Here is a 17073-nt window from a genome sequence, read left to right as displayed (position 1 = left end):
ATCTTGTACAAATAGGTGTATAAGGACATCCGTTGAAACTTTGACGAAAACTAAAACTGCAAAAGACGTTTGATATTAGTCTGTTGCATCTTCCTCTTTTAAAAAAAAAACTTTTGGTTTTAGTATTAACGGAACTATGTCCACAAATATTTGAAACACCTGCATATTGATAAACGAAGATAAAGTTAGCTGAGTACGTTATATTAATAGGACTGACTGTACAACTTCACAAATTTAAAATCCGTACAGCTACGTCCAGCATTATTCTATCTGATGATCATAGATAATAACCCTGAAACAAAGGTTTAAGTTACAAGAACTTCCAGCGTAAGACTGTAAAGTCCAAAGCACAGCACTAGTTCCTGTCAAGTCCACAGCACAGCACTAGTTCCTGTAAAGTCCAAAGCACAACACTAGTTCCTGTCAAGTCCAAAGCACAGCACTAGTTCCTGTCAAGTCCAAAGCACAGCACTAGTTCCTGTCAAGTCCAAAGCACAGCACTAGTTCCTGTCAAGACCAAAGCACAGCACTAGTTCCTGTCAAGTCCAAAGCACAACACTAGTTCCTGTCAAGTCCAAAGCACAGCACTAGTTCCTGTCAAGTCCAAAGCACAGCATTAGTTCCTGTAAAGTCCAAAACACAGCATTAGTTCCTGTCAAGTCCAAAGCACAGCACTAGTTCCTGTCAAGTTCAAAGCACAGCACTAGTTCCTGCAAGCTTTTCAAAATTAATTCAGTGTACGATGATGATGATTTCCCAGTGGACTTTTCAACATGTTTACCGTATAGAAATTCATTGATCGGTATGACTTCGTATGGAGCAACATGAATACCCAATTCATTCTCTTGCTGATTGAGGTATACGGCGGTTGAACGAGAGGTCTGACCAGATAGATGCTTATCTAGGAGGACTCTTACCTTTTTTGTTTCGTTTTCAGATGGAAATTCTTTGCAATATATTGTGTATTGTTGTCGAGACACATTTTGCCTCTGAACTCTGTGTTCGTTGATTCTCACCTATTGCAAGAAATGGCGTGTTTTGTTTACCATAGTTAAAGTACGATTGTTGGTTTCTTGGTAGGTGATTCTGGTTTCTTTAGTTGATCCATATTCTTTTGCTTTCTAATTCCACTAAGTACAAGGGATATGCCAATCTAAACACATATTTAAAATCTGACTTTATGAAAGACTTTTACATACCCTTTACAAGAGTGATTAGGTTTTGGTGGCATCACACTACCTACAAAAGAATGTCAAAATGTAGTTCTTGTACATTCCGTTCCTCTGTGACTTTGGCGTGTTGGTAAATTATACATTCAAAATCATTTTAATATAATATACTCAGCAAATTATCTTTGCAAATCAGTAATCTCTGTCCACGTGCGCAAGCGCACTTGTATATAAGAGTGACAGGTGTGACGTGATTTCAACATAAGTTGTTGGTGAAATAGTGACGTTGTGCGTCTCTAAAGAACTTAAGTTTGTATTGAATTTCACGTAAAGCCACACGAGGGCTATCTGCGCTAGCCGTCCCTAATTTAGCAGTGTAAGACTAGAGGGAAGGCAGTTAGTATTACCACCCACCACCAACTCTTGGGCTACCTTTTTACCAACGATTAGTGGGATTGACCGTTACTTTATAACGCCCCCACGGCTGAAAGGGCGAGCATGTTTGGTGCGACGGAGACTCAAACCCGCGATCCTCAGCTTACGAGTCAAGCGCCTTAACCACCTGGCCATGCTTTGCCGAACCTAAATGACACGTATATATAATATGAATCTACACATTTTCTTTGGTAAAATGAAAGGTCACATCAAATAGCAAGATATTTTATACTATATTTGAATTTTAATCTTAGTTACGTAAAAAGAGATTGATGAATCAAAACACGTGAGTTAGTTCCTTGTGTAATACGAACCTTTCCACTAAACACAACACTTTAGTAAGAATATCTGTGCTTCTACCTGGCTAAAGTAAAGAAACTGGAGATATTGAAACTTGACGGTTTACAGTGAAATATACTCACACCCAAAATACTACAATGGAACTCTGAAACGTTGTTCATCACGCTTTATATTTACACAGAAATTTAAAATTTATCGTGAAACACAGTCAGGATAGGTGGAATAAAAAATTTATACAGCATACAATGCATAATTCAGTTTGAAAACACGACAACAATTTTTGTGGATACGTTAGGACCTGTGGATAAAGACAGCAACACAGAAGGTGCAAAGTAGCCAGAAAAAACCTCTTACCGCAGCTGGAAAAGAAAAGAAAAACACCATGTTTAAAATGATGTATTTGTTGAAGGAAGAAAAACAAAAATTTTGATTTGATTCACTCTGAAAATAATATCGTTTTTGGTCATATTTCAAGCTCTTAGACGAAAAAAATTATGTGTATGTCTAAAGTGAGCATTGTAAATTGAGAACCTTTGTAATGATTTAACACTTTTCATGGTCCTAAGTACGTTCTTACTGCACATTGATAAACGTTTCAGTTCCATTCATTCCTTACACACGTTGAAGTAACATGGCACATTTATATTCGACATAATATGAACTTGATTTCCACATTATAAATAGTTATTACAAATAATTATTTATCTGCGAAAGTTTTAAAACTTACAAGCAATACTGAGTAATTTATCTGGTATGCAGCTAAATCGATGGCTCACGATGAGCAAACTAATTCTGAGTGGACATTATTACGGTTCGCTTAAGTTAACTAGCTATTTATTTTTGATGTCTTCACGTCGCTTACAAGCTGATTTTTTACAAAGATATTTAACATCCTCGTAGAAATACTAACGTCCCAAGTTAATTCACTGAAGTTAAACGGTGTTATGTTCCAAATCTACAAACGTTCCAGGTTAAGGATCTATATTCCCCAGTTAATAAGTTTCCGAGGTTTACAGTATACTGACTATATCAGACCGAACAATATTATCCTGTCTCTCTGCGAGTTGCAGTTTATAACTATTAGAGTGAGGTTCTCGAAAGTTTAGTTGGTAATAATAGTCGAAGACACATTTTGTACAACATGTAGTGTTGGTTCATACACTCGAGAACCTTCAATAAATTTGGAGACAGACGGGAATTTCGCAATACACGTTTAACAATATAAGTTACACACATTTCTAATTATATGTTAAAGTGAAACACGTATAGATATTAATATAACTGTCAGGGGGAGCTCTTTGTAACCTTACAGCTGTTTTTATTTCCTTATAATGTAAACGGTGATTAAAGAAAGGCAAAGTTCGAACAATAAATACCATAGTACAAAATGATTATATAAATGCATTATAAAACTCCACAAAAACCCTTATACTAAGCCTTTAGAAACAGCCCAATAACATTACAATAAACATTACATAACAGAACACTCATTGTGCATGTTTGGTAAATAAGATGTTTTTTTGAGCAACACGTTACAATGAATCTATCCATAACCGTTAGTTGAAGTTATATGATATATAAAAGTATTTGGATTACCTCAGAAATTTCGATAAAATATTAATTATTTTACGTATTAATGGGAAACTATCGTCTTTTGTTATATGTCAAACACATTGTGAAATTTTTATTAACTGCAATCACCGAGAAACAAGTGTTCCAAGAACCTGTTAACATTCCGTGTCGGTCTTGTCATGAGAACCAACACTATCCTTTTGTTATGGACGGTCCCTTAGGTACATCTTGAGAAAAACGATAAGAGAGAACACGACAGCACTATTTTGTTGAAAGGTACTTACAATGAAATCAGTTAGTGATAAAAAAACACCTTGTCGATTTCACGTGATTTCTTTCGACAGATTCTTATGCCAAATCATATGTTTTGATGCAACCATAAAAAAGCTACTCTTTTGTTTAAATAGAAAATCAAATCAAAGAAGGTGTACCTTCTAGTATGAAACTGGAAATTAGAAACACTTGTGTTTAAATTTTTAAGATTAATCTAAATTGATTCAACAAATGTGAAAATGAGGTACATATAATAGTTCGTAATCTCAGTTATACAAGAGCTCTATACAGACTAATCATAGTAAACTACAATAAAACAATCGACGTTAGTTCTCGAGACAGATGGAAAGTAAAACCTCTGTTAACCAAAAATATTGACAAACGAACTTTCGTCTGTGCACCACTATAAATTCTCTCTCTCAAGTAGGTAAAATTTTATTATACCGTTCATGGAAATTAGAGGAAGTACAGATAAGTAATAAGAGGAAGAACAGATAAGTAATAAGAGGAAGTACAGATAAGTAATAAGAGGAAGTACAGAAAGTTAAGGTATTAAAAGAAAAATCGGTGCTGTTTCTTTAGAATCAGACATTTTCTGAAGTATTACAGACACTTTAAGTTTCTATTTCTAACTTTTTGTAATACAGTGTTGTTAGTCGATCTCATGTGAATTTATTGCTACTTATTAGAGTGAATATTGGGAATTTTATAGTTGCACAAAAGACGTTATAACATTAAAGAACATCATGGAGGTAAACGAATATAGATAAATATATAAATATAGATAAATATATAAATATATAACGTCTCGAAGTCGTTTAAATTATTTTCTTCCGAAACTAATGTGTCACTATTTCTGTTTTCTAGAATTGTGTTCAGTATTTAAAAGTTTATCTGTTTTTTTCTTAATTTGACAGTCTCTCAGGACTTGGGCTTTACGTTCTAATCATGTGAATTGGATAATGTCAAAATAAGTTAAAAACTTCAAACAAAAATCACGTAGGTTTTCAATCCCACTTCTCTGAATTGGTAATAAGGCTTCAGGAATGTTATTTGTAAAGTTATGATTATATTTCAATATAAACTTTTCCACACCAAGAAGAAAGGATGGTAAATTAGTTTTGAAATGTAATTTAATATCCTGGTGAAGAAAGCGTGGCTTATCGATTGTTTCATTTTGTTTGGGGCTTACATGCTAGAAACTTAAAGGAAGATAGATACATGGCTGCGGTTTATCCTAACCATGTTCGTGTGCTCTTTGTTAATACACACTTGTCAAAGATGGCAACTGATTTCCGTAAGAACGACGATATTTCCGGTAGGTTTTCAAGGAATTGAAAAGTATTTTTGTTGTCGAAGGATGGCGCTGCTTAATAAGGTCGCTCAACAGAAGCATCTAATCAGCGAGTGCTAAGGGTGGATATGAAAGTTTGCTGTTACTCAATAATGTGAGTGTTTCATAGACTGTGTACAAAACTGATATCTACATAATCAGTGGAAGACGATTAAAGTGAATTAAAGTAGATAAGAAAAAGACAAGACTTGGTGGCCAAAAGTGTCTTTTTGAGATTTCCCTAGTGGCACATTTACTAATTAAACTTGTCAAAGAACGGACTTCACACACACACACACACACTAACAAACAACGTATTTATAATTTATACTGCGTTTTCATTTTTAATGTGTGTTTAATTAAACGTTCAACTTTATTTACAATAAAATTAGAGACGTACTGAAAATATATCTTTACCTTTGTTAGAAGTTGTAAGTCCTGAAATATAAAAGAAAATACAGTTAGCTTACGAAGTCCAAAGAAACAAACGTTTACTTCTAAGCATTTAAGAACGATATAATTACATCTACTACAGCTCAAATCCACCTTTCATGCGAACCTTAATTATAAGAGACTTAGGAGAAGTTTATTTAAAAAACTTGTTAAATTAATTTATGGAATGTTTGTCGCATCATCTTGTAAGTTTCCTGTTGTCAGGTGTGAAATATTTTAATTAAAGACGATGGAGAATCCAGTCAAAATGTATAATCCTCGCAGTCCTCAATCAAATAAGTGTAAGTGATGTATATTGAGGTGTTGTGAATCAAATACCTGTAAGTGATGTATATTGAGGTGTTGTGAATCAAATAACTGTAAGTGATGTATATTGAGGTGTTGTGAATCAAATACCTGTAGGTGATGTATATTGAGGTGTTGTGAATCAAATAACTGTAAGTGATGTATATTGAGGTGTTGTGAATCAAATACCTGTAGGTGATGTATATTGAGGTGTTGTGAATCAAATAACTATAAGTGATGTATATTGAGGTGTTGTGAATCAAATAACTGTAAGTGATGTATAATAAGGTGTTGTGAATCAAATACCTGTAAGTGATGTATATTGAGGTGTTGTGAATCAAATAACTGTAAGTGATATAGATTGAGGTGTTGTGAATCAAATACCTGTAAGTGATGTATATTGAGGTGTTGTGAATCAAATACCTGCAAGTGATGTATATTGAGGTGTTGTGAATCAAATAACTGTAAGTGATATAGATTGAGGTGTTGTGAATAAAATAACTGTAAGTGATACAGATTGATGTGTTATAAGTCTATTCTATCACAATATTACTGAAGTTCTTGAAGACCATACCTTTCTAAACGTTTGTTACTGATGTATACTAACAACATCACTTTGAGCTACATTTAGTGATTTAAATAAAGATTACCAAAATAACTACAAAAACAACAGTTGAAGTTATAAATATCCAAGTATTACTATGAAATGTCAGCTTAATTGTAGGTATTGGTTGTTGAATGTATTATCATTATTTTTCCAATATATACATAGGTATAATGTTTTATATGTTTGCCGAAAGTCTATAAAACTGTTAAAAGTTATATACAACACCAATAGTACCTTTCTGGAAACTACATTCAAGGTACACAAAGAAAAAACACCTTCACGCGTTTTTGAACACTTTAAACCAAATAAACACAACATAACTATAGAAAACACCCAGATATTAAGTAGGGAAACAAATATAAACAAACACAATATCAAAGAAACCCTACTTATACAGTAACTAAAACCAAAATTAAACCAATGTAAAGGAACACATTTATACCTATACTAATTAATAACCTAACATCCACCTGCAACGCCCCCTACAATCCCGTACCCGTTCATATTCTCGTCCCTAAGACATTTGTCCGTCAACGGTCACATTCAAACTCTCTCTTTCTTAATCTGAAGATGACCTTGGAAGGTCGAAACGTTGTTCTGTCCTTATTAATAAAATGTTAATATCCATACCAGCCGTTCTGAGATACAGAAGCGCCATCTATTTTGTAATCCATAGTGTACCACTAACTTTCGTAGAATCACCTCTCCACTGACTGTTGATAATGATGTTTCCTGATGATGTGAGTCTTTCGTCACCTTTACATTGACTATTGGTAATGATGTTTCCTGATGATGTAAATCTTTCTTCACCTTTATACTGACTATTGGTAATGATGTTTTCTGATGATGTAAGTCTTTCTTCACCTTTATACTAACTGTTGGTAATGATGTTTCCTGATGATGTAAATCTTTCTTCACCTTTATGCTGACTGTAGGTAATGATGTTTCCTGATGATGTAAATCTTTCTTCACCTTTATACTGACTGTAGGTAATGATATTTCCTGATGATGTAAGTCTTTCTTCACCTTTATACTAACTGTTGGTAATGATGTTTCCTGATGATGTAAATCTTTCTTCACCTTTATACTGACTGTAGGTAATGATGTTTCCTGATGATGTAAATCTTTCTTCACCTTTATACTGACTGTTGGTAATGATGTTTCCTGATGATGTAAATCTTTCTTCACCTTTATACTGACTGTTGGTAATGATGTTTCCTGATGATGTAAGTCTTTCTTCACCTTTCTACTAACTGTTGGTTATGATGTTTTCTGATGATGTAAGTCTTTCTTCACCTTTCTACTAACTGTTGGTAATGATGTTTCCTGATGGTGTAAATCTTTCTTCACCTTTATACTGACTGTTGGTAATGATATTTCCTGATGATGTAAGTCTTTCTTCACCTTTATACTAACTGTTGGTAATGATGTTTCCTGATGATGTAAATCTTTCTTCACCTTTATACTGACTATTGGTAATGATGTTTCCTGATGATGTAAGTCTTTCTTCACCTTTCTACTAACTGTTGGTAATGATGTTTCCTGATGGTGTAAATCTTTCTTCACCTTTATACTGACTGTTGGTAATGATGTTTCCTGATGATGTAAGTCTTTTTTCACCTTTATACTGACTGTAGGTAATGATGTTTCCTGATGATGTAAATCTTTCTTCACCTTTATATTGACTGTAGGTAATGATATTTCCTGATGATGTAAGTCTTTCTTCACCTTTATACTAACTGTTGGTAATGATGTTTCCTGATGATGTAAATCCTTCTTCACCTTTATACTGACTGTAGGTAATGATATTTTCTGATGATGTAAGTCTTTCTTCATCTTTATACTAACTTTTAGTAATGATGTTTCCTGATGATGTAAATCTTTCTTCACCTTTATACTGACTGTAGGTAATGATGTTTCCTGATTATGTAAATCTTTCTTCACCTTTATACTGACTGTAGATAATGATGTTTCCTGATGATGTAAACCTTTCTTCACCTTTATACTGACTGTAGCTAATGATGTTTCCTGATGATGTAAATCTTTCTTCACCTTTATATTGACTGTAGGTAATGATGTTTCCTGATGATGTAAGTCTTTCTTTACCTTTATACTAACTGTTGGTAATGATGTTTTCTGATGATGTAAGTCTTTCTTTACCTTTATACTGACTGTAGGTAATGATGTTTCCTGATGATGTAAATCTTTCTTCACCTTTATACTGACTGTTGGTAATGATATTTCCTGATGATGTAAGTCTTTCTTCACCTTTCTACTAACTGTTGGTTATGATGTTTTCTGATGATGTAAGTCTTTCTTCACCTTTCCACTAACTGTTGGTAATGATATTTCCTGATGATGTAAATCTTTCTTCACCTTTCTACTAACTGTTAGTAATGATGTTTCCTGATGATGTAAATCTTTTTCACCTTTCTCCTAACTGTTGGTTATGATGTTTTCTGATGATGTAAGTTTTTCTTCACCTTTCTACTAACTGTTAGTAATGATGTTTCCTGGTGATGTAAATCTTTTTCACCTTTATACTGACTGTTGGTAATGATGTTTTCTGATGATCTAAATTTTTCTTCATTTTATAGTATCCAGCGTAATGCACTTTTCTCGATAATTTATTTATGAATATCAAAACATTAGAACTTTGTGTTTTATAGTTCGCTCTGCTGACTTTATAACTAACTATTCGATGTTGCTTTCAAAGTACTGAAAATCCCCAGTTGTATAGCTGTAACGATTCCTTGTAACAGCTGTATAGCTCTAACGATTCCTTGTAACAGCTGTATAGCTCTAACGATTCCTTATAACAGTTTTATAGCTCTAACGATTCTTTATAACAGTTTTATAGCTCTAACGATTCCTTATAACAGCTGTATAGCTCTAACGATTCCTTATAACAGTTGTATAGCTCTAACGATTCCTTATAACAGCTGTATAGTTCTAACGATTTCTTATAACAGCTGTACAGCTCTAACGATTCCTTATAACAGTTGTATAGCTCTTACGATTCCTTATAACAGTTGTATAGCTCTAACGATTCCTTGTAACAGCTGTATAGCTCTGGCGATTCTTTGTAACAGCTGTATAGCTCTAACGATTCCTTATAACAGTTGTATAGCTCTAACGATTCCTTGTAACAGTTGTATAGCTCTAACGATTCCTTATAACAGATGTAATTTTCGCAGTTTATAGACGTACAAATGTGTTTCATGGTTCAAAGATCTACATGTGAAATATTTTATGAAGTCCAACATATGTACAGACACAATAACTTAAGGTTTATTACAAGCCTGAAATTAGTTTTAAGTTTATTTGAAGTGTGTTGTTTGCCCAATGTTAACAAAGAGGTTTTAATGAGTTTTAGGTGGCGAAAAGTTCAAATAGCAAAGCTAAGTTACTGTTATAATCACAACAGACAAAATTAATATATCGTATTATCATTAATGTGTCGTATTATCCAACTAAAACTAATTATGAAATAAGCACGATTGTAAACTTAAACCAATATAATAAAGTGAAAGTCTAATCATCATGATTGGTCTTATTTCAGTTTAAATAACGTGTGTGTTTTTCTTATAGCAAAGCCACAAAAGGCTATCTGCTCAGCCCACCGAGGGGAATCGAACCCCTTATTTTAGTGTTGTAAATCCGGAGACATACCGCTGTACTAACGGGGACGTTTAAAAAACGTTTTTTACATCTGTAATAACGGAGATAAAACTTTGAGATAATTTGTTCTTCGTTCTTTGTCTGTTTTAGTACAATCCTATCTTAAACAATTCTTTGTGTTACCTTACTAATTTAAAGGTAAATGCATTTTCTTATCACGACCGTTTATATTTTCATGTCTGCTTTATTTACTGGCGGGTTAGTTGTAAGTTTACGGACTTATAACGCCTTATCAAGGTTTGTGTCCCGCGAGAGACACAAAATATAACTAAAAGTTTCTTTGTTCTCAAAAGGCAAGGAAATTTTGTTGTTTCTTTAACATCAATTATGAAGGTCTCTTAATAACAAATATTGTTATTAGATTCATAATCGTAACTTATATCTCTATATTTTAGCAGATAATAGATCAAAGATTCCTCTGTGAACCACCTGCTCGGACAGTGGTAAATCTACGGATTTACAACGATAGAATCAGCGGTTCGATTCACTCTGTGGACACAGCAGATAGCCCGATGTGGCTTTGCTATAAGAAGACATACACTCGTCCGTTAAACTTTAAAATCCGAAATGTTTTTAGCACGACTTTGTAGTGCTGTTCATTAGGCTACTATGTGCAACACAGTGGCACAGCGGTATGTCTGCGACTCGAATCGTTAGAAATCAGGTTTCGACATCCTCGGTTGGCAGAGCACAGATAGCCCATTGCGAAATTTGTGCTTAATTTCAAACGCAAACAAACGATCCAATGTTTTTTGTATAATTTATATGTTCGTGCACAAAGTTGCATAAAGGACCAATCTGCGCAATCTGATAAAGTACAGAGCTCACTACCTCACTTTAGTTACTAAGAGTGGCTATGAATCTTATAAAACATCCACATCTTGAAGTGGGGAGATGGCTCACTACCACACTTTAATTACTAAAAGTGGCTATCAATCTATATAACACATCCACATCTTGAAGTGGCAAGAGGGCTCACTACCTCACTTTAGTTACTAACAGTGGCTATCAATCTAATAACACATCCACATCTTGAAGTGGGGAGATGGCTCACTACCACACTTTAATTACTAAAAGTGGCTATCAATCTTATAACACATCCACATCTTGAAGTGGGGAGATGGCTCACTACCACACTTTAATTACTAAAATTGGCTATCAATCTATATAACACATCCACATCTTGAAGTTGGGAGATGGCTCACTACCACACTTTAGTTACAAACAGTGGCTATCAATCGTATAACACATCCACATCTTGAAGTGGGGAGAGGGCTCACTACCACACTTTAGTTACTAAGAGTGGCTATCAATCTTATAACACATCCACATCTTGAAGTGGGGAGATGGCTCACTACCACACTTTAGTTACTAACAGTGGCTATCAATCTTATAACACATCCACATCTTGAAGTGGGGAGATGGCTGGGGAGAGGGCTTACTACCACACTTTAGTTACAAACAGTGGCTATCAATCGTATAACACATCCACATCTTGAAGTGGGAGATGGCTCACTACCACACTTTAGTTACAAACAGTGGCTATCAATCTTATAACACATCCACATCTTGAAGTGGGAGATGGCTCACTACCACACTTTAGTTACTAAGAGTGGCTATCAATCTTATAACACATCCACATCTTGAAGTGGGGAGATGGCTCACTACCACACTTTAGTTACTAACAGTGGCTATCAATCTTATAACACATCCACATCTTGAAGTGGGAAGAGGGCTCACTGCCACACTTTAGTTACTAACAGTGGCAATCAATCTATATAACACATCCACATCTTGAAGTGGGGAGATGGCTGGGGAGAGGGCTTACTACCACACTTTAGTTACAAACAGTGGCTATCAATCGTATAACACATCCACATCTTGAAGTGGGGAGATGGCTCACTACCACACTTTAGTTACAAACAGTGGCTATCAATCTTATAACACATCCACATCTTGAAGTGGGGAGAGGGCTCACTACCACACTTTAGTTACTAAGAGTGGCTATCAATCTTATAACACATCCACATCTTGAAGTGGTGAGAGGGCTCACTACCACACTTTAGGTACTAACAGTGGCTATCAATCTTATAACACATCCACATCTTGAAGTGGGGAGATGGCTCACTACCACACTTTAGTTACTAACAGTGGCTATCAATCTTATAACACATCCACATTTTGAAGTGGGAAGAGGGCTCACTGCCACACTTTAGTTACTAACAGTGGCAATCAATCTATATAACACATCCACATCTTGAAGTGGGGAGATGGCTGGGGAGAGGGCTCACTACCACACTTTAGTTACTAAGAGTGGCTATCAATCTTATAACACATCCACATCTTGAAGTGGGGAGAGGGCTCACTACCACACTTTAGTTACTAAGAGTGGCTATCAATCTTATAACACATCCACATCTTGAAATGGGGAGAGGGCTCACTACCACACTTTAGGTACTAACAGTGGCTATCACTCTTATAACACATCCACATCTTGATGTGGGGAGAGGGCTCATTACCACACTTTAGTTACTAACAGTGGCTATCAGTCGTATAACACATCCACATCTTGAAGTGGGGAGATGGCTCACTACCACACTTTAGTTACTAACAGTGGCAATCAATCTTATAACACATCCACATCTTGAGCGCGATTTTATTTATTGGGGCAGTTGGATAATCAGGATGATTTATACCCCGAGTTTGATAATCATGATGATTTATACCTTCAATTTGATTATTAGAATGATTTTCCCTCGAGTTTGATAATCAGGATGATTTATACCCCTAGTTTGATAATCAGGGTGATTTATACCTCGAGTTTGATAGTCAGGATGATTGATACCCCGAGTTTGATAATCAGGATGATTTATACCTTCAGTTTGATATTAAGGAAGATTTATACCCCGAGTTTTATAATCAGGATAATTTATACCTTCAGTTTGATATTAAGGATAATTTGTACCTTGAATTTCATAATCAGCATGATTTATATTTCGAGTTTGATAATCAGGATGATTTATACCTCGAGTTTGATAAACATGATGATTTATACCTTCAGTTTGATAATAAGGATGATTTATACCTCGAGTTTGATACTCAGGATGATTTATACCTTCAATTTGATAATAAGAATGATTTATACCCCGAGTTTGATATTCAGGATGATTTATACCTTCAGTTTGATAATAAGGATGATTTGTACCTCGAGTTTGATAATCATGATGATTTATACCCCGACTTTGATAATCAGGATGATTTGTACCTCGAATTTGATAATCAGGATGATTTATACCCCGAGTTTGATAATAAGGATGATTTATACCTCGAGTTTGATAATAAGGATGATTTATATCTCGAGTTTGATAATAAGGATGATTTATACCTCGAGTTTGATAATCATGATGATTGATACCTTCAGTTTGATAATAAGGATGATTTATACCTCGAGTTTGATAATCATGATGATTGATACCTTCAGTTTGATAATAAGGATGATTTATACCTCGAGTATGAAAATAAGGATGATTTATACCTCGAGTATGAAAATAAGGATGATTTATGCCTCGAGTTTGATACTCAGGATGATTTATATCTCGAGTTTGATAATCATGATGATTGATACCTTCAGTTTCATAATAAGGATGATTTATACCTCGAGTTTGATAATCATGATGATTGATACCTTCAGTTTGATAATAAGGATGATTTATACCTCGAGTTTTATAATCAGGATGATTTTATACCTCGAGTTGAAATGAACCCGTGAATGAATAAGTTGTATTTTTCTCTGAAAAAAATCCATTTGTTTGTTTTAATTGTGTCATATTGGCATCTGTACACTTTTATGTTGGAACAAATATGATAGAAAATATGGTCTATATATTCTAATACCTAGTAAAGTTTTACCATCATCGGTGAATTAAGGAATGTATGCATTGAAAAATAAATACCTGTGTAAAAGGATATTTCTTTGGACACTTTGTAATCTGTTTCTGGGATACACACTTCACATTCCAGAACTGTTTCATCTCTTTTTGGTAAATTACCTTGATGCAGTATTCCACTAAGCCAGATGGAGTAAAGATCTGTTGTTATGTTAATGTATTTTTTAGAAGCCTGGAGCCATGTTTGTTTCGTAAACCTCGGGATGATTAGTCTGAAAGAGATCTCGGGTCGAGGGTATAAACCACTCGCTTCACAAGATACATAGTTTTCTACATTCGAAACTTCGTTTTGAGAGATGGAAAATTTCTTTGCTGGGGCTAGAGATGAAATAAAAGAAGGAGAAATACACAATGAGTTTATGGATAGAATCTAACGTAAGTATAAAACAACACACACTACGTAACAAAACACATGTAGGTCTGTCTACACCTAAATCATAATACTTACAATACACAACGTGTTTATGGATGGAATCTGACGTAGGTATAAAACAACACACACTACGTAACAAAACACATGTAGGTCTGTCTACACCTAAATCATAATACTTACAATACACAACGTGTTTATGGATGGAATCTAACGTAAGTATAAAACAACACACACTACGTAACAAAACACATGTAGGTCTGTCTACACCTAAATCATAATACTTACAATACACAATGTGTTTATGGATGGAATCTAACGTAAGTATAAAACAACACACACTACGTAACAAAACACATGTAGGTCTGTCTACACCTAAATCATAATACTTACAATACACAATGTGTTTATGGATGGAATCTAACGTAAGTATAAAACAACACACACTACGTAACAAAACACATGTAGGTCTGTCTACACCTAAATCATAATACTTACAATACACAATGTGTTTATGGATGGAATCTAACGTAAGTATAAAACAACACACACTACGTAACAAAACACATGTAGGTCTGTCTACACCTAAATCATAATACTTACAATACACAATGTGTTTATGGATGGAATCTAACGTAAGTATAAAACAACACACACTACGTAACAAAACACATGTAGGTCTGTTTACACCTCAATCATAATACTTACAATACACAATGTGTTTATGGATGGAATCTAACGTAAGTATAAAACAACACACACTACGTAACAAAACACATGTAGGTCTGTCTACACCTAAATCATAATACTTACAATACACAATGTGTTTATGGATGGAATCTAACGTAAGTATAAAACAACACACACTACGTAACAAAACACATGTAGGTCTGTCTACACCTAAATCATAATACTTACAATACACAATGTGTTTATGGATGGAATCTAACGTAAGTATAAAACAACACACACTACGTAACAAAACACATGTAGGTCTGTCTACACCTAAATCATAATACTTACAATACACAACGTGTTTATGGATGGAATCTAACGTAAGTATAAAACAACACACACTACGTAACAAAACACATGTAGGTCTGTCTACACCTAAATCATAATACTTACAATACACAAAGTGTTTATGGATGGAATCTAACGTAAGTATAAAACAACACACACTACGTAACAAAACACATGTAGGTCTGTCTACACATAAATCATAATACTTACAATACACAATGTGTTTATGGATGGAATCTAACGTAAGTATAAATCAACACACATTACGTAACAAAACACATGTAGGTCTGTCTACACCTAAATCATAATACTTACAATACACAATGTGTTTATGGATGGAATCTAACGTAAGTATAAAACAACACACACTACGTAACAAAACACATGTAGGTCTGTCTACACCTAAATCATAATACTTACAATACACAATGTGTTTATGGATGGAATCTAACGTAAGTATAAAACAACACACACTACGTAACAAAACACATGTAGGTCTGTCTACACCTAAATCATAATACTTACAATACACAACGTGTTTATGGATGGAATCTAACGTAAGTATAAAACAACACACACTACGTAACAAAACACATGTAGGTCTGTCTACACCTAAATCATAATACTTACAATACACAATGTGTTTATGGATGGAATCTAACGTAAGTATAAAACAACACACACTACGTAACAAAACACATGTAGGTCTGTCTACACATAAATCATAATACTTACAATACACAATGTGTTTATGGATGGAATCTAACGTAAGTATAAATCAACACACATTACGTAACAAAACACATGTAGGTCTGTCTACACCTAAATCATAATACTTACAATACACAATGTGTTTATGGATGGAATCTAACGTAAGTATAAAACAACACACACTACGTAACAAAACACATGTAGGTCTGTCTACACCTAAATCATAATACTTACAATAGACAAACATTCTCTGATCGTAATACAATAGACAAACATTCTCTGATCATAACACTTACAATACACAATCATTCTCTGGTTACGTTGATCGTGAGCAGCCAAAGACATCACCTGACAGGTGTATTTTCCACTTATTTCTAACGTAGGTCGTAGAATATAGAGGGCCCGATAGTAGAAGTACGGATCTGGGGAATTGACTTTGTACGAAAGATCCAGTTTACCGTCCAACATTGAAGATATGTGTCGAGAGTCCAGTTTTGGAATCCACTGGTATATGGGTTCGAGATTGTCATTGAAGAACCATTTCACCACTAATCGGAGGTCATTTGACGTGTAGTTATACTCACAATCTAAGATCACGTGATCTGTCCCGTTCTCCACTGCACGTGGTACCGAGAGTCGAATAATCTTCACAGCTTGTGTAGCTGTTAAACAAAAAAAAATAAATACATGTATCTATTTTAATTAATTATTCGTTACGTAAATAAACCATTTAAATTTAAGGATGCCTCTCAAAGGCTCAGTGGTATGCTTGAGGACTTATAACACTGAAAACCGTGATTCGATGCTCTTGGTGGGCACATTACAGCCAGCCCATTGTGTTGTTTAACTCTAAACAGATTTAGTGAGAAGATTAAAATCTTATCTTATGTGTATCTGCTTTTCTTCCGTTCAGT

General features: G+C 34.4%; 1 protein-coding gene across 1 annotated transcript; it reads right to left on the bottom strand.

Annotated features, from left to right (window-relative positions):
• Positions 1-1796: 1796 nt before the first annotated feature.
• On the bottom strand, positions 1797-16823 carry LOC143238640 (uncharacterized). Its single transcript, XM_076479045.1, has 4 exons — positions 16456-16823; positions 14062-14373; positions 5500-5520; positions 1797-2263 (listed from the first exon to the last, which is right to left on the bottom strand). Exons 1-4 carry the CDS (start codon positions 16625-16627, stop codon positions 2196-2198), a joined length of 573 nt encoding a protein of 190 aa, XP_076335160.1. The 5' UTR covers positions 16628-16823; the 3' UTR covers positions 1797-2195.
• Between the last annotated feature and the right edge of the window lie 250 nt (positions 16824-17073).

This window comes from Tachypleus tridentatus, chromosome 13, assembly GCF_004210375.1.
Source record: "Tachypleus tridentatus isolate NWPU-2018 chromosome 13, ASM421037v1, whole genome shotgun sequence".
In the NCBI taxonomy this organism is placed as follows: domain Eukaryota; kingdom Metazoa; phylum Arthropoda; class Merostomata; order Xiphosura; family Limulidae; genus Tachypleus; species Tachypleus tridentatus.
This window is presented reverse-complemented; position numbering and strand designations above follow the sequence as displayed.

What these genes read in the sequence shown, in the direction of transcription:
- LOC143238640 (XM_076479045.1), bottom strand. Translation starts at nt 16,627, where the DNA reads ATGTTGGACGGTAAACTGGATCTTTCGTACAAAGTCAATTCCCCAGAT. An exon ending in CCAGAGAATGATTGTGTATT is followed by an intron (nt 14,374 to 16,455) that starts GTAAGTGTTATG and finishes TTTCATCTCTAG; the next exon opens with CCCCAGCAAAGAAATTTTCC. An exon ending in AGAAATATCCTTTTACACAG is followed by an intron (nt 5,521 to 14,061) that starts GTATTTATTTTT and finishes TTTATATTTCAG; the next exon opens with GACTTACAACTTCTAACAAA.